This window comes from Cryptomeria japonica, chromosome 3 (genome assembly GCF_030272615.1).
Source record: "Cryptomeria japonica chromosome 3, Sugi_1.0, whole genome shotgun sequence".
In the NCBI taxonomy this organism is placed as follows: domain Eukaryota; kingdom Viridiplantae; phylum Streptophyta; class Pinopsida; order Cupressales; family Cupressaceae; genus Cryptomeria; species Cryptomeria japonica.
In genome coordinates this window covers 773,261,571-773,288,354 of record NC_081407.1, presented here as the reverse complement: position 1 = coordinate 773,288,354, position 26,784 = coordinate 773,261,571, and the positions used below count along the sequence as shown (strand labels likewise).

Genomic DNA, 26,784 nt, shown 5'->3' with positions numbered 1-26,784 from the left:
CTCGGTCAAGTTAAAGAGCAAAATTAAGAAAAAATGAATTTCACTCTAGACACTTTGGAAGGATCAGGAGCGAAATTTTCCTTCTATGCTCATTTTCACTTTTTTCCTCCCTTCTTTGGCTTGGATATAACTCAATAGGCTTCTCCTGATCATCCTCCAGTCCAAGTTAGCATTCACTTCAAGGTTTTGTGAAGAAAAAAGGCTCTTGTATGAATTTCGCTCTGGACCCTTTGGAAGGGTCAAGAGCGAAATTCCTCCTTATGCTCAAATCCTGACTTCATTTTCATATTTCTTCACTCCAAATTAGTGTTTTGCCCTCAATAATGCTTGGGAATGAGTTAGTTCTAAGTTTGGATCAAAGTAGAATGTCCTATTGAGGAATTCGCTCTGGACCCTTTGGAAGGGTCAGGAGCGAAATTGAAATTCGCTTTGGACCCTTTGGAAGGGTCAGGAGCGAAATTTGACATTTTGGACTCTCCATTAGGATTCATATATGGAATATAACATTTAAGTATAAGAAAGAAGAAAGATCTTATACATTAAGTTATATTCCATATATACTGTCAGGATGTTTGAGAGTGGTTTCGGACCTCCAGGAGTTATAATGCAAAATCTAGTTTTTGGAGGATTTTTCAATTTTCCAGACTTAGTCAAATTTCAAGATCAGGATGACATTCCAGACAGCGAAATTTCAAGACATTTGAAAATTAGGATGATATTCCAAACTTCATCACTCACCAATTTGAGACCTTCAAAGATGATATTCACTCACCAAGCTTCATTGACCTTCTCAAACTCAAACAAGACACAATTAGCAACAAGAGCAAAACTTTGTCCTAAGGAAGACTTTCAAAGATGACCCTAACCCGGAGCATCCACTGACTCACCTTTAGCTAAAACAGAGCCTGTTATCTTAGTGATCCCTCTGGCAACACTCACCATGCAAAGGCTAATAGACAAAACCCTAAAAGACCTAGAAAAACAAACCCCAAAAAGCAAAAAGTAGGGGTCCCCATTTGCAATGGGGTGATGTGTGAATACGTCACAATAGGTCAATGTTCATAGTAGGTGGTACTTGTTGCAAATATGAGTTCTTGTCATTGATGTCAAACTTTTTGATCCAGATGTGCAACTTGTTTACATTCTTTGGTCTAGATGTGGTACAGTATAGTGCAACAACAGTGAACTTTCTCTATGATTGTGTGGAATCTATTTGTGGATGCTTCAGAAGGCTTATAAATTTGTATCATGATGTTTTCGGAGCTTTGGTATTGTTTTTTGGGATACCCAATTGATTTTCAATCATGTGTGATTGTTTCGGTGTCAATGTATAGGAATGCATTGCATTTCTATGTCCACTAGTATTTTGGTGATGTGATTTGATTATTCAGTGTTGTGGATGTTCAATGATGTCATCTTGGGCATTCGCTTGGGACTTTGGTGGTCCTCTTCATAATTGGTGTACCTTAACCAGTTTATCTTTTGCACTTGACCTATTATGTTTTGGGCCATGTAGTTGCATGTGGATCTATGGGCAATGATTTAGGATAGACAAGGTGGCGTGCCAACATGGTGTGATGCCTCACACCTCTCATTTTGCCTTCTACATTTGCATTGGAGTTTGTTTTTGGGTTGATAGTTTTGCATTTACATGTTACATCTAATTAGGCCAACCTAATTGATGTCATTGAAGTTGTGGTTAGTATATAAAGGATGGAATAATTGTGAAAATAAATAGACAAGTTATGAGAGTTGTGCAAAGCAAAAGTGAAGCAATACAATGGTCCGGAAGTATATCAAAGCAGCGATGAAGATAGTTTTTTATGTGTTATGAATTGTGAACTATGATTAGTATTTCAGTGAATGTGGTTCTTTACAGTTCAACCATATTGATGTATTTCTATTAAAAGTATTGTATCTTGCCTCGAAGAAGTGACCTTCAATGTTTGCAAGTACATTTTGTATCTTGCCCCAAGGTTCTACACCTTAGCTTTGCAAGTCATCTCAAAGGTAGTGAACTCCTTAGCCTGTGGCCTAAACATTGTAATCAGATTATCATATAGTGAGATAGTTCTCACCGTGGTTTTTCCCAGTTTGAGTTTTCCACGTAAAAATCTTAGTCTTCATGTGTTGTTGCTCTTGTGGTTTCAATTATTTACTTTCATGAGTATGTTAGATGGAATGAATGTTGGGTAAACAATTAAATCTGATTAAGTTTTAGTATATGCTGATTCACCTCCTCCCCCCACCGCCACCCACCCCGCTCTTAGCATCCAGTAGCGTTCAACAATACTTCCATAGTCAATCATTCAAACATTTTCAACCTTTTGCAATCAAAACTTTACTTGCAAGTTTTATAATTAAAAAAATTGTTTATCTTTTAAGTTTTATTTATATTTTAATTTTTAAATTTTATAATTCAACTCTATATTTTTTTCTTAATAGGTTGCTAGTTCATCTACGTCTTAAAGGAATTGGAGCACAAACTCCATCCACTCAATAAAGTGCAACCAAATACAAAAAAAAAAGCAGAGGATTCGGTGTATGTGCATTCAAACTTGTGGCTACTTACACAAAGAAAGTTGCTACAAGGGAGCACAAGGAAGTGGGATATCAAACCAAAACATATTGTCTTGGATACTTCCACTTCCCATTTAATTGCACTTAATGTTGGTGACGAGCCAGCTAGTGCTACTGCCAATGCTAGTGTTGGTGGTACACTTTGTGGTTCTTCTAATTTACCATTATCTACATCATCTATTTCAAATGGTGATAATATTTCTTAATACCCATATGATTTTTATTAATGGTGGCTGATTATTTTTTATTAAGAAAAGCAGCAAAACAAGGGTGCTGATTGTTTTTTATTAATGATGGCCGATTGTTGACACAATGATTTTTAACTTTAATATATACAATGGCATTTGAGTTTGACTAATATTTGACTATTAATATGGTGGTTTTGTTTATTATATAATATAAGATACTATTTGCGGTATATTTGAACTTAATTATTGCTGCAAATATGTATTTGTTTTTTATTTTTTGTGTTTTTGTATAGACAAATGCAACCCCAAAAGAAATTTGACTGAACCTACAAACCAAACCCTTGAACCTGAACCTGAACTTGAACTTAGATTTCAAGCGAACAGAACTGAGGCTAGTATGTCGCTAAGGAGAAAAGACAAAGCATCAAGACTAAGGAATGATGATTCCAAATCTAAAAGTCAAAATTGGAAATCTGCTACCAAGATAAGGAATGACAAGTGACCTACTAAGAATAGAACTACCTAGTTTCTACTTAATCAATTCCAAACTTTGGCAGACAAATCTGAAGGACAATCCTGATGTAAATTACCCTATCAACTTGAAGATCAACATCCAAAACAGGCCAAAATGCAATTGGATGGAGTAGTTCTCATAAATAACACAAAACAGTGACTGGAAGAATTGGATACGACGATCCTGACATGATGAACACAAAGCCCTATTGGAAAATTAATCTGGTTGTAAGCACATAACAGAAGAGGAGACTCAGCAGGAAAAATCTCCACCCAAAGAAGGTCAAAAACCAAAATTGGTTAGCCATCAAGAACTTCAAAAATATTCAACTGATTCTATTAAGCCAAACATGGATTAATGAGATCTTGAAAAGTGGCTAGTTCAAATATTATTTATCCTCCCTTGCAACTTCTACTCTTATGTCTGCATAAAGTTCGAATCTCTGTAGCTGTACGTGGTCTAGCTAGCTTGTTTTCCATTGTTTGCAAATTTATACTAGTTCTATTTTTTGAAAAAAAAAATAGAAAGTTGACTTTACCTTAAGAGAACACTACCATGTGATAATTAATAGAGAATTTGAAAGGATAAAAACAATAAGTAAAATACATCAAAAGATATTCATTACTATCTCACTCAAGTGCATAGATCACATGGGAGAGAGTACTGAGAGTTTATATAGCAGGAAAAGGAGTATGATTACTCATCCTAGACTGTAAGGCCATTCTAGGATTTAGAATAGGAAGCTGTAAGGTCAGAGGTCATGAAAACATTAACTATCATAAAGTTTAAGAATTTCAAAAACATATAAATTGTGATGATGTGGATAGTTCGGAAAACCAAGGAGTGTAGGCTGACCTCGAAGAGAAATCATCTTGGTGGTATGCTATGATAATAGGTCCCAGATTGGAGAAAGACGCTGTTAAAGACATCTGCCTTAAGTTTGTTAACAAAATTTTTGCTTATATATGTCGTCGTAAGCACAGAAAAAACAGAATTCAATCAATAAAAATAAGATTGCTTTTTATTGTATGGCTCAAAATCTGGATTCTATAGAGACATTGTTAATTTGGCACATCATGTTCTGGTTCTCAAATTCTCTTCATTATTGTAACTATAGAAAACCAGGTTCCACCAAAATATTGTGTACTATGAGGATACGCACAGAACCTGTTTCCTGGTCAAAAGTTGATGTTTCAAATTGATATACCATTTCTAATGATAAAGAGCAGTTCTTCATCTCTTTACAAAAATGAGGCAAAACTTCTGTTGTCCACCGAAAAAACATTCAAAACTCCAAGAAGGCAATGTCATTAACCAGAACCATGAGCACCTGTCAAAGAGCATTTGCAATAACATTACCTTCTAAAAATAATTTTTTGCCTGAATCAAAAAACAAATTTGAAACAAGAGCGCATGCTCATTTAAAATCTATAAAAAAAAGATTACCTAATGCAGCACAGAAAAGTCATATGCTTCAAATTTCAGTTGTGTTACTGTTATAACTAAATGCAAAAGCAGAGCGTCACCTTAAGATGCTGTGAACAACCTGCACATTTTGGGTCGTCCTCAGACCAGAAGAATTAGAATCCTTCTACTTTTAATAAAATAATCTAGAACCAAGAATTCTACAGCTCAGGTTACTCAACAATCATGACACAAACCTTTCACGTTGTGGGAACATAGTATGAATGCAAGGATTTGAAAACGGTTTAAAGTAAACCTGGTAGCTAACTAATACTGGAGTTTCAACTGGCAATTATTTTAATTTGGGCATCCCCTGTAGATTACTATGTGCATGCAATTAGTATTTTGGTGTTCTGGGACATATTCTTGTTTATACATGCTACCGGTCCAATGATACAGATTATGCTCTGAAACAATAATTATCAGAGGTTACAATAGATGAATTGGCACTAGAAACAGATTAATTTGCACTAGTGTTTGCTATAACTCAACATTCTATATGTGTGTTCGTGTGTGGTGTCTTGTTTTATAAATGATATGCTTTGTTAGTAGAAATTCCTTCCACTGCTGTATAGATGCTAATTTCCTATATTCATCCACCTACTCATGTTGTGGTTACAGATATGGTATCAAAATTGAGGGAAAAGGCCACACCTCAAGCCGCATAAAAGAAATCATCAGAAATTACATCTGCAAAACGGAACAGCCAGTCTAGGTTGTCTTCCATGTCTATCCCTTTCACCCGGCAGAGGAAATCTTGACCAACTGTGGCCCAATGGCGGTGTCGACCAAGCACCTGTTCATCCAAGTTTAAAATGAAGGGTTGCCGACCCACCGCAGCACCTGGCTGAAAAAGCTTCGGGATGTACTTTGGCCAAGGAATCCCAACCCTAATTTCTGCCATGATGACAATGTCCATGTTATCAACCAAGACCTCAAGCTCAAAAACTTCCCTCAGAAGCAGTAGAATATTCACCTTTGTGCCACCAAGAACCAGAAAAGATGCCAGAAGCTGTGACAAAATATTGGTATTTACCTGATATTTGTCTGCATTTGTCATGAACTCTTTGCCTAGTACCATCTTGATTGCCTCTATTACCAGAAGATTAATGCATGGAATCGTATGGCTTTTACATATTGACTTCAGGCGTAGGTCTGAGATAAGCCCCAGGAAGGCCATTTGCCTTTTGTTGCAGCAAAGTCTAATTGGGGTGTCCATTGATTGATGTAGAATTCAATGCAACCAAAGCAAAATGACTTCGAATGCTGAAGTAGTTGGCTTGAGTGGGAATATAAAACCCTTCCACATGAATTAACAGCCAAGTGATCATTAATTGCTCCATGTCGACATTCATATTTCTTGTCCTCGCGAGCTAGGATGGAACCATGCATCCCCGCCTCAAAATTACAGCAGATGGCGAAGTACTAAAACATCCCAATTTGGCAGAGTATTTTGCCATTAATTGTAATTCAATTGGAAATGACATGAAACATGGTGTTCATACTGCCCAAAATTAAAAAAGAATGTCTACCCCATCCATGGCCTCATTGACCAAATTATCTGCATCTCTGTTCCCTTCCCTATAGATGTGGTTAATGACATAACTATCGAAACTTGGGATCATCTGCATTGCCTTTTCCAATAAGGCGCTCAACTTCCAATTCGAAGTGTGGCCAACTCAGATTGCATTAATGACTAACAATCACCAAATTTTTAATCCCCAACTCCTTGCCAATGTTTAGGCCATGATTTAAAGCTTTAAATTCTGCTTCATTGTTGGTGCCCAAGGGATAAAGGTTTTGGTGAGGATCTTATCATCCGCCCATTCCAATCTCTAATTATGCAACCAGCACCAGAGATCCCTGGATTCCCTATGGATGATCCATTAAAGTTTAGCTTATACCACCCAAATTGAGGAGCAAAACAAGACACATTGTCTTTAAGAGATGGATCATTGTTGTTTCCATTTCTGATCCATGGTGGAATCTGCAATCCATTCCAACTAAATCTCATCTTCGCATCCCACTCTATGAAAGATGTATTCTTTGGAACAATCTAGCCCAACCTGTTGTTAATGATTTCCACAATGGTAGCCTCAACCTTATTCTGAAAGGAGGCTAAAGTCGTTTCTTTATCTTGAAATAGTCTCCTGTTTCTTTCCTTCCATAGTCCCCAAATAAAGGTAGAGGGGCATACACTCCATGGACAACAAAAGGCTGCAGACATCTTGATGATTGGCCATGACTGAAATAAACGTAAAATATCATTTGTGAGGGCACTTACCCAGCCCAATTTGGCACAGAGCCATACCCAACACTTTTGGGAGAAAGGGCATCCCAAAAGGAGATGGTCCACTGATTCCTCATGCTCTTTTCATAGGGCACATCTTTAAGGTCCCTGAAAACCCATTCTTCTAAATCTCTCTGTAGTTAGAATTCTCTTTTGCAAGGCAGCCCAAGTAAAGATACCTGCTTTGGGTAGGGCAAAGTTGTTCCAACATAATTGAAGAGGGAGAGCAGTGTTCACACCTTCCAAGCTCTGTGTGATCATTGTGTAGCCATCTTTGACATTGTAGATACCCGGTTTTGAGACACACCAAACCAATTCATATGTCCCTTGTCTGAAGACAATTGTTCTTCCAGATAAGACATTTCTTAGCTGGTCCATCTCCCTTTCATCAAATCCAAAAGTAGTAAAGTCCTTCCATTTCCATCCAAGTGTTTTATCTGTTGCATCAAAGAGCACATAGCCTCTCACATATGGGCCCCTGAATAAGCATGGCTCTAATGTTGGAGATCTCAAGGAAACTGCCAAGGATAGGGCACTCCGCCCAAGGATCAACCCAAAACAGAGCTCTGCTACCATCATGAACATCCCATGAAATGTAATCTATGATGACCGATTAGCATTTTTGCATTAAATTCCTCTCTTGAGCCTTTCAGAGGGTTGGGGGTAGTCAAAATGCAAGATGGACAATCGTTATCCAAATATTTTCGCTGCAAAATTTGAGCCCATTTTCTCTGTGGCTCCTTATACATCCTCCAAACCAATTTAGCCCCAAAAAACTTGTTTTGGATAGCTTGGTTTCTAAGCCCCACACCACCATCATCCCTAGACTTACAAATCTTGTCCCAAGCTACTACAGCAATTGTATCTTTGTCTTCCAAGCCTTGCCAAAAAAATTTCCTCATCATCTAATGAACCCCAGTAGGAAGAGCCACACATGACATTAAGTAAATGGGCATAGCAGAAATGACCGATTCAAGCATGGTGATCCTACCTGCCCAAGATAACCATTTACCCTTCCAGGAGGACATTTTATCATTCATTTTCTGTTTCAGTGTATCCCATAATTTGCTAGTCCTAAGGCCCTTAGTAAGCGAAAGCCCAAGATAGGTGCAGGTAAGTATCCTTGTTTGAAATCCATAATCTGAAGGATGTCTCTCTCTTGTTGGGGTGTAATGCTGAAGAAAAAAATCAATCATTTGTCTCTACTTAACTCTTGACCTGATGCCTTAGAGTATAAGGTAAGGATGTTATGCATGTGATAAGCCTCCCTGAGCTTTGCAGTCCCAAATAGCATTGTGTTGTCTACAAATTGTTGATGTGACGACGAGGGTAAAGAGCTTGTGACTTCCAAGCCCTAGATGTTTCCTCTATCTACTTCTATGGAAAAGGCTCTGCCCAAAGCTTCAGTCATCATGTGAACAGGAAAGGAGACAAGGGGTCCCCTTGACGCAGGCCATGAGAGACTTCAAAAAACCTTTCGATGATCCATTTACTTAAATTGAAAAACTTGAAGTGGCAATGCATTTGAAGATCCAGTTTATCCTCCATGTGTCGAAGCCAAAGGCTTCCATTGTTTTAAGCAAGAATCTCTAGTCAACCTTGTTGTATGCTTTTTTGATATCCAGTTCAACTATCATCCCTAGCTTCTTAATTGTTTGAATGGAATGTAGAGCCTCTTGAGCAATGATTATCCCGACCATAATGGACCTACCAGGCCCAAAACCTGTTTGTTCATCAAATATGATATTGAGGAGAATTTGCTTCATTCTATTTGCCATAACCTTTGTCATTACCTTATACACTGTATTGCAAAGGGATATGGATGGAAGTCCTCCAATGATTCAAATGTGTTCTTTTTAGGAATTAGAGCAATGAAGGTGTTGTTTATCTCCCTCAACTGATGACCTGATTGCCAAGAGGCATTAATAGCTTCAGCCTGATCATGACCTATAATGTCCCATCATTTCTACAAGGAGCTAGCCGGCATCCCATCTGGTTTGGGGGACTTCTCTGGATGAAGTTGGAGCAGTGCTACTTTTACTTCTAGTGAGGAGAAATCCCCATTGAGGAAATTGTTTTGAGCTTCCGTGACTTTGAACTACTGTGACCAAGCTGGGGAAATTATCCACTAACTTTCTTTGTGCTATCAAATCCAAGCCATCCTTATTGTTGAGGAGATTGTTGAAAAAGGAGACAGCCTCCTGTGCGAAGATCTCTAGATCCTCAATTCTTGAACCATCTGATAATTTGAGGGCAGCAATGCAATCTGCCATTCTTCTTTGCTTGGTGATATTGTGGAAATATTTAGTATTTCTATCTCCCTCATTGATCTAGGTTTCTCTTGACTTCTGCTTCCAAAATATCTCCTCTTTGGCCAATATGTCCTCATATGTAGACATGAGCTCTGTCTCCTTCAAGAAATTCTCCTGAATCATACCATCTTGATAACCATCTCCTCAAGGTTTTGCAGATCTGCCTCAAGCTCACATTTAGTCTCAAAAATGTCTTTAAAATAATCCTTATTCCATGGTTTCAGTTTTTGCTTCAACCTTTTTAATTTTGATATAAAAATGAACATCTTTGAACACTCAATCTTGTCCTGGACCCACCAATCTTTCACCATTGTAAAGAAATTTGCATCTTTCATCCACATGCTCTCAAATTTGAATGGACTCCTATATGGTTTCTTGTCACCTGAAATCTCTAAATGGAGTGGGAAATGGTCCGACTTAGAGCATGGAAGGACTTGGCACTCAAAACCATAATGAAAGTCTGCAAGATCACCACAGAAAAAGAATCAGTCTAGCTTTTTTGCAATATGACTGTAACCTAACCATCTGTTGGTCCAGGTATAATTACCATTGGAAAAAAGAATTTCCATTACGTTATTTCTTTCAACCTAGTCAACAAAGTCTTTATGAGCTTGATTCTCCCTTCCGATTCCCCCAGACTTGTCCTCACTTTGCAGAATTGCATTGAAATATCCTCCAAAAATGAAGTGTTGGTTTGACAAGGAATTAACAAATTTGTCCAATTCCATCCACAATTCTCTTTTTTTGATGTAGGCATTTACCAGCACAAAGGTGAGCCTGGAAATGAAGCTCTTCACTAGACAACTCACCCAGTTTACTCCTTGACCTAACTTATCCAAGCCCACGATTTAAAGGTTCAACAATATAGCTAAACCTCCAAAGGCTCCCTGTGCTTGAACAAAGAATCCATATCATATCTTTAGCTTTCTTTTGAACAATTTGCAATCAGAGTTGGTCATTTTAGTCTCTAGTAGTAGCACAATAGCTCCCTAACTTAATTTAAGCTTGCACTTGACCGAGCGTTGTTTGTTAGGGGTGTTGAGGCCCATAACATTCCACATTAAGAGCCTTATGGCCCTTGGGGAAGGGGGACTCCCTTCCCTGATCTGAGCAACTATGAAATCTTGACTTGACCCTTAGCTTCTACATCCAAAGCACGCTTCTCCTTAAAAGACTTCCTTCCTTGTGACCTCTTTTTCCCACAACCAGGAGTAATTTTTGTTGAGACACGGACCAGCTAGGACTCGAACCTAGGACCTTCCATACGCTGTTGGAGTGCTCTACCACTGAGCTACTAGCCCGTCTTGGATCAATCCGTCGTCGGTCCAAGTGTGGCTTATTTCCAACACCAACACCCCCCCTTAAGCCACACCTCTCGTGTGCTTGGGGCTCCTAGCCTGGACCTGGCTCTGATATCATGTTGATTTTAACACATTCAGATTAACTAAAACTCAGAAAATCAGAATTTGTTTACTGATTAGATTAATTGGATTGGAGATTTATAGTTTCAGATTTAAGCATAGTAAAGAAAGAGAATGAAATAAAGACAAGGCACAATTACCCTGGGAAAACCTCCTCGGAGGAAAAACCCAGCCAGAAAAGATCCTCAGATCTGATTATGGATTATAGTTATGCAATCATTACAACACTTATCTCATGTATTTGTAGGTTCAGATGTTGTTGTCACAAGAGGTATGGCAGATTGAGATGGCTGCCTTCAACATTTGCTTGCTGTCATATGAGAGATGGGTGTTGCTACTCCCTTAACCTAGATTGCAGACCTTCAAGGAATTCGCTGAGCAGACCTTCAAGGAATTCGTTGTGCAGACCTTCAAGGAATTTGCTGTGTATAACCTAGATTGCAGACCTTCAAGGAATTCGCTGACTCCTCATGATGGATTTCGCACCTCCTAATGGCAGATGTAAATTGTTGTAAGTGCAGATGTCATGTGTCTCCCTGAAGTTCGCATTTAGGCAGGCATGTAGGTTTCACATGAATGAATGAGCTGACTAAATTGAATGAATAATAATGAGTTCTTACCTTTACTTATATGAGGAGCGAAACCTTTTAGATAGGTCGGCTTTCTTTATAATTAACCTTAATTATATTTTTCCTTAAATGCCTTATGAATAGGGTCGGCCCTATTTATCAACACGTTGAGTGTTTAAGTTTGTGAGGCGAGGTTTTAAGGTTGCCGTGAGGTATAGGGCTCTGCCCTCCACGTTTGAGGAAAGGGGCCAGCCTTTTTTGGGTGGATTCCAATGTTGCCCAAGGCAATTGGAATCCGCCATTCCCTAATTAACATCAACACTCCCTCTTAATAAGGGAGGAGAAACATAACTATAATCTTCCATCTTGCACACAAGCAAAGAATGGAATTACATAATATAATCTTCCAGCTCACACACAAGCATAGACTGGATCCACCTTACATTGCCCGCAGAGGGTGGAAAGGATCTTTTCTACCATCTTACATTGCCCGCAGAGGATGGTCAACAATTAAACTTCTCCCTGAGAAGATTACAATACCATCTTACATTGCCCACAGAGGATGGTTAACAATTGCACTTCTCCCTGAGAAAATTACAATACCATCTTACATTGCCCGCAGAGGATGGTTAATAATTACACTTCTCCCTAAGAAGATTACAATACCATCTTACATTGCCCGTAGAGAATGGTTAATAATTACACTTCTCCCTGAGAAGAATACAATACCACCTTACATTGCCCACAGAGGGTGGTTTGATACAACACAATGCATCACTGAGATTGAGACTCCCTCTCAATTAGGGTTTCATTTTCCACAATACCAAGTTTGTCCTTGAAGTACACAAACTTCACTTTGGATAGAGGCTTGGTAAGAATATGTGCAATCTGCTCATCAATGTTGATATACTTCAGCTGAATAGCACCTCTTTGCACCATATCCCGAATGAAATGATAATGGGTTTCCACATGTTTTGACCTGTCATGAAACACTGGATTGATAGACATTTTGATATAACTTTGATTATCACAGTGAATAACTGTAGGATCCCAAGGCTGACCAAACAGCCCAGCAAGAAGCTTACGAAGCCACACTGCTTCTCTAGAAGCTACACTTGCTGCAATATACTCAGCTTCAGCAGTACTCAATGCCAGTGAGGATTGTTTTCTGCAAGCACAAGAGATCACTGTGGATCCCAAGCTAAAACAAATACCGGAGGTGTTTTTCCTGTCTTTGACGCTTCCAGCCCAATCTGCATCTGAATAACCTTCCAAGGTTATTGAAGTGTTAAGTGGATACTTCAGCCCAAAACCAACTGTGCTTCGCAAGTACCTTAGGATGTGCTTGGCTGCAACAAGATGAACATGTTTGGGCATGCTCATAAACTGGTTGAGAGCATTCACAGCAAAACATATGTCTGGTCTAGTGTTAACTAGATACATCAATGATCCAATCAACTGTCGGTGCTCTGATGGATCTGCAAAATCAGAGTTAGCTGCAGAAACACTTAATTTCTTTAAGTTAGATTTCATAGGAGTAGACATAGGTTTACAATCCATCACTTTAAATCTTTTCAAAATGTCAATAGTATACTTTCCTTGACTTAGAAAGATTTCGTTAGATCTTTGCCATACTTCTAGACCTAGAAAATAATGCATTAGACCTAAGTCTTTCATTTCAAATTCTGAAGCTAGTTCCTTCTTGCATCTAATAATAAGTTCATCTTTACCAGTAAGAAATAAGTCATCCACATATAGAACTAGAATTAGCATTTTATCATTGGCTAACTTAAAGTATATGTTAGAGTCAGTATCATTTTTGCAAAAACCTAGACTTAACAAGTATTTATCAATTCTTTCATACCAAGCACGAGGAGCTTGTTTAAGGCCATACAGAGTTTTCTTCAACCTGCACACATGAGTTAATCTATCTTGAATCTCATAACCCTCGGGTTGTTCAATATAGACCTCTTCTTCAATGACACCATTAAGGAAGGCAGTCTTAACATCCATCTGATGTAGTTTCCAACCTCTAACAGCAGCAATGGCTATTATCGTTCTAATAGAAGTATATCTAGCAACAGGAGAAAAAGTTTCTTCATAGTCTATGCCTTCCTTTTGAGAAAAACCACGAGCTACAAATCTAGCCTTATATCTTTCAATACTACCATCAGCATTATGTTTAATTTTAAATAACCATTTAGAAGAAACAACAGATTTACCTTTGGGTCGGGGCACAATATCTCGAACATCATTCTTGATGATTGACTGATACTCTTCATCCATAGCAAGCTTCCAGGCATGATGATTCAAGGCTTCTTCAACATTGCAAAGTTCAGTTTCAATGAGATTGCACATCAATGCAACGTAGTTTGAGAATACTTGAGGTCTCTTAGTTTCACGGAAGGTGCCACCGGGAGCAGCAAATCTTTTGGCTTCTTGAATGGTGTTTCTTACCCAAAGAGGCCTCTTTTTGGTAACGACAATGTCACTAGGAATATCAGTGGGATTAATGGGCTCTGGTGGATCATTATGTTCTTCTTGAGGTGGAGGTTCAACCAGCTCCCTCTGAATCTCAAGGTTAGTATCAACATTCATATCTTGATTGTCATTAGCTTCATCAATAACACAAGAACCTTTTGATTTCTTAAAAGCAATGTCTTCTTCAAATGTAACATCCCTACTTACCTCAACATACCTTTGACCCGGGATGTATATCCTCAATGCCTTGGAGGATTCACTATAGCCGATTAGCATGCCTTTCTTTCCGGAGGGTTCCAACTTGGATCGCTTTTCCTTGGGCACATGAACATAAACGGGACTTCCAAAGATTCTGAGGTGACTGATGTCTAGTTTGGATCCTGTGAAGGCTTCTTCAGGGGTCATGTTCTTTAGAACACGGTGTGGACATCTATTCTGGATATACACTGCTGTTCTAGAAGCCTCAGCCCATAGGAAGGTCTGCAAATCTTGATCGTGAATCATAGCCTTTGCAGCCTCAACAATAGTCCTATTCTTTCTTTCAGCAACTCCATTTTGTTGAGGATTGTATGGAACACAAAACTCCCTCTTAATTCCTGACTCAACACAAAAATCATAAAAGCTACCGGAGGTGTACTCACCTCCATTGTCAGATCTTAGACATTTAATTCTTTTACCAGAGGAGTTTTCAGTTAATACCTTAAACTCTTTAAATTTACTTAAGACTTCATCAGATTCTTTAGATTTCAAGAAGTAGATCCAAGTTTTCCTAAAGAAACCATCTATGAAGATTACGTAATAAAGAAATCCACTAGGAGATGCTATAGACATAGGACCACATAAATCAGAGTGAACAAGTTCTAGTTTGTCTTTAGCTCTATTTTCACTTTTATGGAAAGGACTTTTAACATTTTTACCTATAGCACAACCTTTGCAAGTATTATCATGAATTTGACTAAGTTTGGGCACACCTTTGACTAACTTTTCAAGAGAGGGAAGAGCTTGATAATGCAAGTGTCCAAGTCTTCTATGCCATAGCTCACAGGATTCAGGAGCCTCATTAATGAGGGCTTGAATAGGGTTAGTAGAGAGCTTATAAAGACTATCATATCTATAACCGATTATACGAGCAGATTTAAAACTGGATTTCTTAGGCCAAGCAAGAACTTTTCCCTCAGAAAATGCAATTTGATAACCTTTATCTTCTAGAGCAGAAATGGAAATTAGGTTTCTTTTAATTCCAGGAACAAACAAGATATCACTAAGGTGCAGAGAAATACCAGAGTCTAAATTTAAAGTAGAGTCAGAACCTCTTACCGAATAACGAGCGTCATCACCAATTACCACGTAAAGGCTGGTATCATTTTCTACTAAGTCTGAAAGATGATCACAGTAGCCTGTGATGTGTCTGGAAGCACCACTGTCAATCAACCATGTATTACTATTTGTAGGAATACTGCTAGACAGAGCGAAGATGAATAAGAAGTCATCATTTTGTTCTGAGACTTCATTTAGGTTGGCTTCTCTTTGGGTAGGGTTATTCTGACATTCTTTAGCATAGTGACCAAATTTGTCACACCTAAAGCATCGGACACACGAGGTACCTCTTGGTTTCTTCCAAGGGTGCTGGGAACTAAATGGTCTAAATTCCCTATTTCTTTTTGGATAAAGCTTCTTCCAATTTCCCCCTTTCTTGCATTGGGCTGCAAGCATGTGTTGATCATCTACATGAGGACTTTTGGTTTGCCCTCTTGTGATGAGGCGAGACTCTTCTTGGATGCAATCATTCTTAAGGCGATCAAGGGTAGGTAACTCAGTTCTGCCACTTATGGTTTGGATAAATGACTCCCATGAGTGAGGTAGACCATTTAGGGCAATCATGACAAGGTCTTTGTCTTCCATGTTATGACCAATTAAACCTAGTTGATTCTTTAGTTCTGAAATTCTCATAAAATAGGAAATAACAGAATCTTCTTTTGCCATTTTGATATTAAGTAGTTGTTGTCTTAAAGTAATTGCCCTACTGAGATTGTTAACTTCATATGTATCTTGTAGATGACTGAACATTTCCCTTGTAGTAGTAAATGAGACAATAGAGGTGACTAGGTGGTCTTTGACTGAATCAATGAGAATCTTCCTGGCCTTGACAGCATCCTTTTTGAATTGTTTTAGCTCAGTTGCATCCGTAGGTTCAGTTAGCTCTTTCGCTTATATGAATTGGAGAAGATCTTCTTCCTCTAGAGCCAACTTGATTCGAACCTTCCATGCAGTAAAATTGAGATTCCCATCAAGCCTATCTTCAACTTTCAGCCCCATTGACCTGACTTGCAAATGCAACAACAATCTGGAAATAAAGGAGTACTAAATTCTAAAATCTAAAAGTTGATCTAGCCTATAGCTCTGATACCATGTTGAGACATGGACCAGCTAGGACTCGAACCTAGGACCTTTCATACGCTGCTGGAGTGCTCTACCACTGAGCTACTGGCCCCTCTTGGACCAGTCCATCGTCGGTCCAGGTGTGGCTTATTTCCAACACCAACAATTTTGGTGGTTGGAGTCTGGCATAAACCTAATTTCTCAATATCTCCACCATTTCCTCATCCTCCAAAACCTCCAACAAAGGATCTTCCCATGGAAATACACCCATATCCGAGACTGCGACACCATCTTCAAAAATCTCCTAATTTAAGATGACATTGTCTATCATCTCGCAAGCATCATCCATGATTTGTTCCTCCATTCTTCTATAGATGGTTCTTGTTCAACCTGGGATGGGAATCTGCCACTATCGTCAATCATAGGCTTTTCTACATTCTCCTGCTGGTTCTCCATCTCAAGGTTTCTTGCATCTTGCCTATCTTCCCCTGCCTGTGACATTTCCATGCTAGCCTTTTCTTGTTGCTTAATTGAGCAGTTGTTCTCTTCCCTAATGTCTAATTGATTCTGCCCTTCCACCATCAAATTGGAGAGCTTGCCAGCCTGAGCCCCCACCTCTATCTGTACCCCATCGTTTGTGACCAAGGCGACATCTAGCTTTCTTCTTTTAAAGGAGCCTACAACATTTTCATCTCGACAGAGCGCACCCTTACTTGCCAGTCCCTCATCCAGCTCTTTCCTTCCTACATCTTGCATTTTCTTAGATGGAGATAAAGGGTTTCCTCAGTCTTCATTGTTCTTTTGGTGAGATTGGATTGTGGTCTTTCTCCCCATACATAGTTTGTTGTGTCCCAAAACTACTTGGTTCAAGATGCCTATGAAAACAGCATTTACCCCCTATCTGTTTCTTATCCACCTCTGTCCTTTGAAAACATTTACCATGCTCTGTAATGATTTCCAAATCCTCCAAGGCTCCAATGTCAGAGTCAATTTCCACCAGCAGTCTAGGCCAAAGGCCCGCTTTCCCATTGATGAAATCCTCCTCTATACCTAGAAAAGTTCCTAGGGCATCCCCAATCACTGCTAGGGCTTCAATACTCTAGTACTCAGTTGGAAGCCCAACCAAATTAATCCATATGGGCTTTGTCTTGAATTTATGATTCATTGGATTAAAGTTCAATGTCTTGTTTGTTTTGAGGAAAACATATTCTTCGAAGAAAAGGGGTTCTCCACATAATATTTCTTCCTTCAAGATTGAATCAATGCATTCAATAAAGAAAAGCCCGTTTTGTAGAGTTCTCACACTTACCCGGCCTTTGAATCATTGAATCCACCATTCCTTGATTTTGTCTGCCTGATCTCCTTCCCCACTCCATTTGGCAAAGAGAGCACGATCTTTGTAGCACTCTGATATCGGTGAAATGAGTTTTGATCATATAACCATGGCTGCAATACTTTTTTTGGGCCTTATCTTTGTTTGCTCCATTCCTAGGATTTTCCTTATACCAAAACCACCCATTCCCATTTTTCTTTGACTGATGGGGCACTTGCTGTTTGTTCTGGGAGGGGGGTTTGAGCCCTTGATTTCCGCTCAATCTTCTTCCACCCAATGGAATTGCATTTCCTCCTGTTGCGAAGGCAGGGGTGTCGGACGAGATGTTTCCCCACCTGTCAATGTTGACTCTCCTTCCACGATCAAAAACCTATGCGTCCTGTGTTTGTGCTCCTCTTCTCTGCTTCCCTGGGTGGTTTCCCATACTTCTGCAAAAATTCACATCCCTAAACCAACTAATTTTTTAACATTTTCAAATTTTTTCACATCTCGAAGAATATTGGCTACATTGCCTTTTCATCTTTTTATTATAACTATCCTTTGACAGCTGTGTCCACGTTGTTGTAACCTGTACCTTAGAGGTACACAAGGTCTGGGATAATATAAGTATCCAAGGCATGCCCTGTGATACCCAGACTTGTATCGGAGCCGAAACTGTATAGGCAGGGGTATGGGGGCCTCAAAAACAGTCTCGTTAATGTCACTCATACTAAAATATTTGGTTGATCAAGATATTTTTATAGATTTTACCACTGTAAGTTGCAGGAGAAAGATACCTAATGCTTATTTATGCAGTGCGTAATTAAGCAAGGAGAAAAATCTAAATAAATATAAAGGTTTATCTCCAACCAAGGCACCAAATTCATGAACGAGAACCCCTTGTGGGAAGCCCAGGAGATTGTTTTTCAAAACTAGCTCAAAGTATATTGGATAGCAGCTGAAGAAAAAGAGTTTGCAGCAGAATATTAATAGAAAGCAGACACAAACAATGGCAAAAAAGAGAATAGAGTACTCGATCAAATCCAGTTATCAAAACTAGAACCAAGTGACCTATGAAATATCTAAAAGGCATAGATTCTGAACGATATTGAATAATTCATTTCTTGCAGAAATATCAACAAGAAAAAAAGACACAAATCACTCGATTGAAACTCAAGATACAGGTATGGCACTCAAAGGCCATCAATAACAAGGAGCTTGGCAGTCAAAAAAAATTATGTGTCGAAGCCAAAGCCTCTCATGTTATAAGAAGGATTATAATGCTCCCATGATATGGCATCTTAAAGCAGATACAACTATGATTCACAACTTTGACGATATAAGATGAACTTTAAAGACCCAGCTCACTCATCATCACATATGCAATGCATTCGAACTATTGACTCAAGAAAAGAATGGCACTATCAGTTTCTCTCTAAAGCCAGACTGCATAGAAAGAGATCACTGTAGTCTATTGGTAGTCATCGGTCTAACCGTCTATGATAAGCAATTTGTTGAACTTTTACACGTTAAGGATCTATAAACCAACTGAAATTACTCACAATGCACATGCTGATCTTGAATATTCAATGAATGTTGCACACTGAGAATCTCATGTAAGTTGTCTTTCCCAAGAGCCCCTGTATCATTGAGATGTGAGTATTGAAACTTTTTACTATTTCTTTCAAAATTTCTGCTGCCTCTTCTCCATCTCTTTTCCTGCAAAATTCATGAAGGAGTACAAATAAGTAAGAATAGTTGGATTAATCTCTGTCCTTGAAATTTTTTTCTTGTACCCTAAAGCCTCTTGTATGTTACCTTTCTTGTTGTAGCCTCCAATAAGTGTACGATATGTAACAAGATCGGGTTCTAGACCCCTTCTCTGCATTTCTTTGAGAATTTGTTGTGCTGCCTCTGCTTTTCCATTCCGGCAAAGACCACAAATAAGTGTATTATATGTAACATCGTCAACAGGAATATTTTTCTGGTCCATCTCATGCTTCAGCTCTAAGGCCCGTTGAATGTTCCCTCTATTACAGTGTCCATCAATCAAAGTATTGTACGTAATTTTCTCAGGGACCAAACCCCATTCAGTAATCTTTTGGAACAACCAGTCTGCATCCGACAACTTACCTCCCTTGCAGAGTCCGGAGATGAGAGAGGTGTAAGTGACAATAGACGGAAGTATACCTTTTTCCCACATTTCTGCATGAAGCTTAAATGCTTCATCTAGTTTCCCTTCTTTGCAATAGCCATTGATTGCAATATTGTAGGTGATTTCGTCAGGAGCCAAATCCATCTCCAGCATTTCATACAGAAGATTTTCGGCTTCTTCAACTTTTCCCTCAGAAAAGAGTGCATGAATAAGAGGATTATAAGTGCAAACGCTGGGTCTTATTCCTCTTTGAAGCATTTCATCTTGAAGTTCAAAAGCCTTTTTAGAATCCCCTTTGATACAGTAACCATTTATGAGTGTATTGTAGATGGCATTGTTTGGTGCCAATCCCTTCTCCATCATTTGAGACAAATACCCACTTGCCTCTTCAACTCTCCCTTCCTTACACAATCCTTTGATGATGGAACTATAACTATAAACATCAGGAAAAATGTCCTTAGTAGTCATTAAAAGAAGCAACTTAAGACCTTCATCCGCCTTACCTTTTTGGCAAAAGCTCTGAATAACAGAGTTATATGATACAACCGTAGGTTTGCATCCCATGATCTCCATATCCTTCAAAAACTCTCTTGCTTTCTTTAATTTTCCTTCCTTGCACAGAGCATTAATCATTATATTAAATGTGTATGTATTGGAAACAATATTTAGCCCAAGCATTTCTGCATAAATTATCCAAAGAGTTTCCCCTTGGTTTTCCTTCGACAGAGCACTAAGGAGACTATTGCAGGTCTCAATTTCAGGGATGAACCCATATTTTTTAATCAATCTAAAGATCTCAACTGCACTTCCAACCAGTTCAGATTGTACTAATGTCTTGATCAACAAATCAAAGACAAATGGAGTGGAATTGCAAGCCCTGTAAGTGGCAACAAGGGTATCAAAAATTAACTGGGTAGCCCCAAAATCTGCATGTATAACTTGTTGCAGAAGCTCTTGAGCATATGTAGGCATTCTGGCCTTTGTTAGTATATGTATCGCAATACAAAATGACTGAATATCAGGCTTCAATTTCAGTTGAATTTCTATAGAGTTGAAAATTTTCAGGGCTAATTCAGGGTGTGTTTGAAGTCTTATCAGGACTTGAACAACATGAGAAAGCCTTACTTCTGGACCCATTTCGAGATCATCATTTTCTGTAAGGGTCTTGTAGATTTTATTGATAATTTCCTGATCTTCTGAGCTAAGAGATCTTAGATTGGGTAGGGCCATGGAATTAGATGCGGAAATGGTTTTGCATTTGTTGAGATGAAAAACTTTTGATAATCTAGAGGAATTCGTAGGTGGTTGTAACTGACCAGTGCTTTGTGCTGCTGCCACTTCATTGTATTGCATTGCTCTGTTGTGACTGAGTGAATGTTTGTGCCAGTGCTGATAATTCTGAAGTAGTCCTTGGGATGAAACAGACACACCCAAGTCTCTTTTGCCTCGAATATGTGAAAACAGTCCCCATGGAAGCAACCATTGAGGTTTCATTTTGCTTCCTGATACTCTTATTTTCCCCACCGCGCTTTCACTTGCTTCATCTGGAAATCTATAATGAAGCCTTCTACCCTCTTTCAAACTTTAAAGGGCTTCTCTCGTTTTGAATGACAGAAACTTTATTTTTATAAGGATGAATTAGATTGATAATAAAATAAAATTACGCTTTGAAGGGCTTCTCTCGTTTGAACGAAAGGAACTCTATTTTTCTAAGGATGAATTAGATTGACACAATAAAATTATGGTTAAAAAAGTTTAGTTATTTTTTAAATATTTATCTGTTAAGTCACTAGTCTACGCTGGCCTAGATTCATAAGGTTTGGAATGTGGAGTGTCATCTGACTCAGCAGTTTGGGTGGATTATTTGGTGGAATCGTGTTATTTAATGCACGTTTCATTTTTTTTACATTTATGTTTGTCAGTGGTCTTATGAGGCTACCACCTCGGATCTCCAACATGCCATGAAGGCGCTCTTTTCAAACCTATTCTCTCCCAATTTGCAAGTCCATGTGGCTCAACTTCATCAACATAAGCATATTGTTGACAATCATACAACCAGAATGGCTCAAATCAAGGCTAGAATGCATTGGCTTAAAGTGGGTGACCGAGCTTTTGAGGAATTTGTTTTGGCTCTTCGTACTTGCCACTCCTCACTAGGCATAAAAAAATTAAGACTAGACAATGATATCTGAGCTACCAAATATTCTTCAAGCTTTTGTTTGTCATTACAAAATGGTTTTCACTGCCCAAGATGTTTCTCCTAAGCAGAATGTTTGGGTTGTCCCATGTAGGCTTTATGAGGCTCAACATTCTTTTTGTGAGTAATTGCTCTCCATTGAGGATCTAAAAGAGGTTGTTAGCTCCATGGCAAATGACAGGGCTAGGGTGTGATGGTTTTCCTTGTGATTTATACAAAAGCCCTATGGCCTTTGTGTGGGCTCTGACCTTCATAAGATCTTTCTGGAAGCATTTCATAACCTATCTTTAGGTAAAGTGATCAATAAAGGAAATATCAAATTCATACCTAAACTGGGAGACCCTTGCAACATTTGTAAATGGAAACCAATTACATTGTTGAATGTCTCCTACAAAATTATTGCCAAGGCCTTGGCTCTGAAGGTTCGTCATATGTTGCCCCAAATTATTCGACCGCAACAAATTAGATTCATCAAATCTACGATCATCCCGGATAATACCATTTTCTTCTAGGAAAGCATGAAATGGTGTTGACACTTTAAACAACAAGCTATCTTTTTTGAAAATTGACTTCGTTGAGGCTTATGACCACATAGAATGGCCCGTTATTCTTCCTATGCTTAGTACTCTAGGGTTTGGCCCTAACTTTATTTGGCCTATTAAAATGTTTTTTGCAAATACCTCCACATGTTCTACTATTAATAGTCATCGATCTTAGGCTTTTAGGCTCCAAAAATCCATCCAGCAAGGGTGCCCCTTGCTCCTTCTTTGTATGTGCTTATTGTTGAAGGCTTTGGTTATTTGTTGGAAAACTCTATCTCCTTTAGGCAAGTTAGAGGAATTGGCCAACCTGAGTCATCTAACCAGTTGGTTAATGATCATTTTGCAAACAACTCATTTCTCACACTTACTTAGAAGCAAAATATCAAAGAGGCTCTTTAATGCCTTGATACTTTTTGCCTAGCTTTTGGTTCATCCATTCAATGGGCATAAAACTAACGTTATCATCAATCCATTCTTCCTACACCTCCTTGGCTTCTTAGTTATGGCTAGAAGTGGATTAGTAATAGGAAAATCTCTCAATTTCTAGACATTCTCTTTGCATTTCAAGCTTTTCCAATTGACCTTTGGAATGGAGTCCTTGCCAGGATTGCAAAGAAGCTCTCTTATTGGATCACCAAGCCACTTTCACTAGCCAGTAAATTTCAAGTTTGCTCTAAAATTGTTGTGGCCACTCATGCGTATTATTCTTCTTGTTGGGAACCATCTAAAGCTCTTCTTTGCATTTTTTGCGGCCCTCCTCAGAAGACCACGAGGATTTTCACTATGTTGCTTGGAAGTTTTGTTGTCGCATGTGCTTTATTCAAAGTGGTCTTGGGCTTCTTTCCACACAACAGCAAGAGTTATTTATGTTAAATGGATTGTGTGTGTTATTTCTAGAAATGAAGCTTGGAAAATTCTCCTTAGGCATTACATTTGCTCTAGTTTCCTAGTCTATTATCCTACTTGGAAGGGGATTAGCTTTCAAATCCTTTTGGTCATGAAGGATGCAGTTCATATCGAGGACACTTTTGTTGCCCAAAGCATTTGACATGCCTAGGAAGTCATTAAGCCCTAGCTTCGGTGGGTTGGTTATGGCTTTCAAGATGGATTGCCTTTTAACGATCACAATCTTTGGTGGTCTCCACTTATTCAAATTCAAGGGCTCCCTCTAGCTTGTTAGTCTTGCGTTCATACCCTATGAGTTCACAAAAAAGTCATTTTCACTCCCCATGATTTTTTTTTAGAGATACCATGAATCTCCACTCTTGGGAAGATAAAAAAAATAGTATTAGCTCTCTCAACTAGATTGAGAGATTCAAAATTGTCCAATTGGCTCTTCCATTGGATATGATTCACAAGATTAACATTTATATAGTCATACCTTGGTGGAAAAACAAGTTTTGGTTTCCCAACACCACTTTTTACAACTACAAGCCACGTTGGGGTACCATTGGACTTTTTTCACCTTTGTATGTTGCTTTCTTTGAATTTATAGTGACATTTGCAGTCACCTTTGTCAATTTGGCAATGTCGATTTCACAACATTTACTCAATTGTCATTGAGCCTAAGCTCACCCATTTTGCCTAGTGTATTCTTTTCCAAGGATTTCCTATGGGCTCTCTCCTTCACCATATGGGTATTTTGGACCCTCATTGTCCATTTTGTGGACAACCTGAGTTCTCGAAGAACCTCTTCTGGTTTTGTCACCATGCTTAATAACTCTGGAGTTGGATTCATGATTTTTTCATCTCTTTCACCTAGAACTTTTCTCTTGGCATATGGCTCTTTTGGGGTATTGGCCTTGCATCTCTTTCAAGTATACCTAAACCTAGAATGCTTTCAGGCTGGAGATTTTATTTTACTTATGGAAAGAAATGATGTATTTTTTCTCACTTATCTATTGTTATTGTTGTTTCACTTTTCATTAAAGCTTCTATTAGTTCCAAATTCAAGTTCAAACCAACAAATGCATTGGAAGTTTCCCACCTCCATGAATTGTTGGATCATTGGGGTAATGCCCCATGTACTATGGCTAGGATGCCTTCGGATAGTTCTTCTTCTCACAATCGTTCTCTACCTAGATATTGAAGCTTCTTGACTCGGTGCTCGCAATCCCTTGGATCTCATGCACCTTGTTGCAACTCAAGTGATAGGAGCAATTCGACTCGGTGTTACTCTGCCTCACTTCCACTTGGATATGCTACCATAGGGTGGCCCTCAAGTGGGGTAGAATCAACCAATGGTGGTGGCAATAGTTGTTCGTTGATTGGTGGTGGTAGTGGTTGGCTAGAGTCTTCAAAGTGGGTCCCTCAAAACTGACTTTGGCTATTCCTCTAACGTGGGATGAAAACAAATAAAGAGGAGGGAGAAGATAAGACAGATGAGGGGTGGTTTGTTCCTATCATCACCCTAGACCTCACTAATGTATGGGGCAAATTAGATGACCGAGACCCCCCTCTACTTCCCACTAGTGTTGGTCTCATCGCTCAGTGACTTTTATTGTTATTGTTGTTTATTATCTTTATGAGCATTGCCCATGTGACTCTAGGGAGTGATCTTGTGTCCTAACTTTTTTTTTGTGAATATGTGCATATTTTATAATTAACAAAATCAAACACACCTATTCATCAAAAAGTGATTAGTATGGATCACCTTCCAAAATTAAACTGGTTAAATTAGAAGACACGATTTCAAAGGAGTAACAAAATCCACAAAATCTTCAAAAATTGTGATCTAAGTAATATGTTCATAATAAAGTCATCAATAAATAAAAAATTAAGTACTAAATGCAATAAAAATCGTAATGGAGTGGATTGGTGTCTAAGGCTCAATTGTCTAGACTATCCCACCCCTTCTCAGGCAAGTCTTTGTGTTCTTTCATTAACTCCTAATTAATGAGAGTATTGTCTTCTCCATAATTGGGGCCCTCCTATAGTTGTGAGTTGTATACCCCAAATTTTATACAAGCACTCCTCTAAGGGGACATGTTAAGCACTAGGTAGTAAAATTTGCTTTGATCAGTAAAGGGCTCACCCACACCTATGAGAGGATAACAAAGAGTAGTAAACATATGGTGACCATCTACCTTAGCAACTATCTAGAAGAGTCCAACCAAAAGGTTGTCCAACTAGCAACAAATTAAAGCCCCCCTATCAATAATAAGATTGTGCCAAGAGGAATGTAAGTAGTCATGTCTTTGGCTTCAATTGGGGGATATATCACAAGAAAGCAAATAAATGATGATCTTGTCAACAATGCAGAGAGCATTCCCCTAGAGTGAAATGTAAGTAGTATGTCACTTTTATAGAGAAATGGACAACATAAATCTAGCTTTTTAGCTTGAAGTACATGAAAATGACATAAATGTTTTGAATTTTAAAATAATATAAACTAATTAAATTTTAAATTTTTAGTGTAATTTATGTTTGTGATTTTTTTAATTATTTAGATATCGATTTTTAATAAAACTGACACAAGAATTTAATTGTTGGGAAAAAGTATAGAAAATCAAGTTGACGAAGCTCCATTTTTTTAATTATTTTTATCAAAAATTTTGTATACCATTCAATCTTGAAATTTTAGTGTATAGAAGAAAATAAATAAATTTTAATTAAAAAATTAAAAAAATTTAAAATTGAATGTATTGAAAATATAGCAATTTTGACAAGTCTTCATTTTATGTCTCAACTATTAATCATAAATAAAAAAATTATATTCAAGTCAAACAATTAATCTCTCCTTCAAGACATCATATTTTAAAAAAATGAATTCTTTATAGTTTTTGAATTTTCAATCAGCCTTATATTTTACTAAATTTTAAAAAAGTTACGTTTTCAAAACCTAGATTGTGAGATCCACTAAAGAGTATTTTAAAAAAATTCTAAAATTGTTTATAATTGAAGAAAAGGTGACTCAAAGTAAGGGTTTCTAAAATTTTATAAAAGAATGGGTAAAAGTGCCACATATGTTGCTAGTAGGATAATTTCAATCTAAATATTTCACTTGAAATTTATTCATCCAAAATTCAATTTAAGTTTTGTGATGTAAATTTAAGGTATGTGGCTTATTGTTTTGGGTGAAAAAATTGTGTAACAGTGGCTTTTGGTGAAAATTTTATTAAAGACTTAAATGACTACATAGGTAAAAGTGGTTTTGATTGAAATAATTTTACTTATTTTTTTTAAGTAATAGTTCAATTATATTAGTTGTGAACTTTCACTTCTATTGGTTCAACGAGATTAAAAAATGTGTCATTTTAAGACTACTTTATTGGCATGAATTATAATCTACATTAATATTGCAATCTACATCAAAATTAGTTACTATAATAGAATTCATATAATTTCATACGCAAAAAGAATTATAATATAAAAGCATAT

The 26,784-nt window shown here is 38.0% G+C and overlaps 1 protein-coding gene across 3 annotated transcripts; it reads right to left on the bottom strand.

Annotated features, from left to right (window-relative positions):
* Positions 1-4,285: 4,285 nt before the first annotated feature.
* On the bottom strand, positions 4,286-21,274 carry LOC131033901 (pentatricopeptide repeat-containing protein At2g15630, mitochondrial). 3 transcript variants are annotated; one of them, XR_009103703.2, is made up of 4 exons: positions 19,329-21,274; positions 19,073-19,229; positions 4,729-4,828; positions 4,286-4,612 (listed from the first exon to the last, which is right to left on the bottom strand). XR_009103703.2 is itself a non-coding variant. In XM_057965208.2 (2 exons), exons 1-2 carry the CDS (start codon positions 21,157-21,159, stop codon positions 19,195-19,197), a joined length of 1,866 nt encoding a protein of 621 aa, XP_057821191.1. In that variant the 5' UTR covers positions 21,160-21,274; the 3' UTR covers positions 18,646-19,194. The 3 variants fall into 3 exon arrangements, 1 of the variants encoding a protein (XP_057821191.1); XR_009103702.1 differs by lacking the exon at positions 4,729-4,828 and having other exon boundaries at positions 19,329-21,273; XM_057965208.2 differs by lacking the exons at positions 4,286-4,612; positions 4,729-4,828 and having other exon boundaries at positions 18,646-19,229.
* Positions 21,275-26,784: the final 5,510 nt, after the last annotated feature.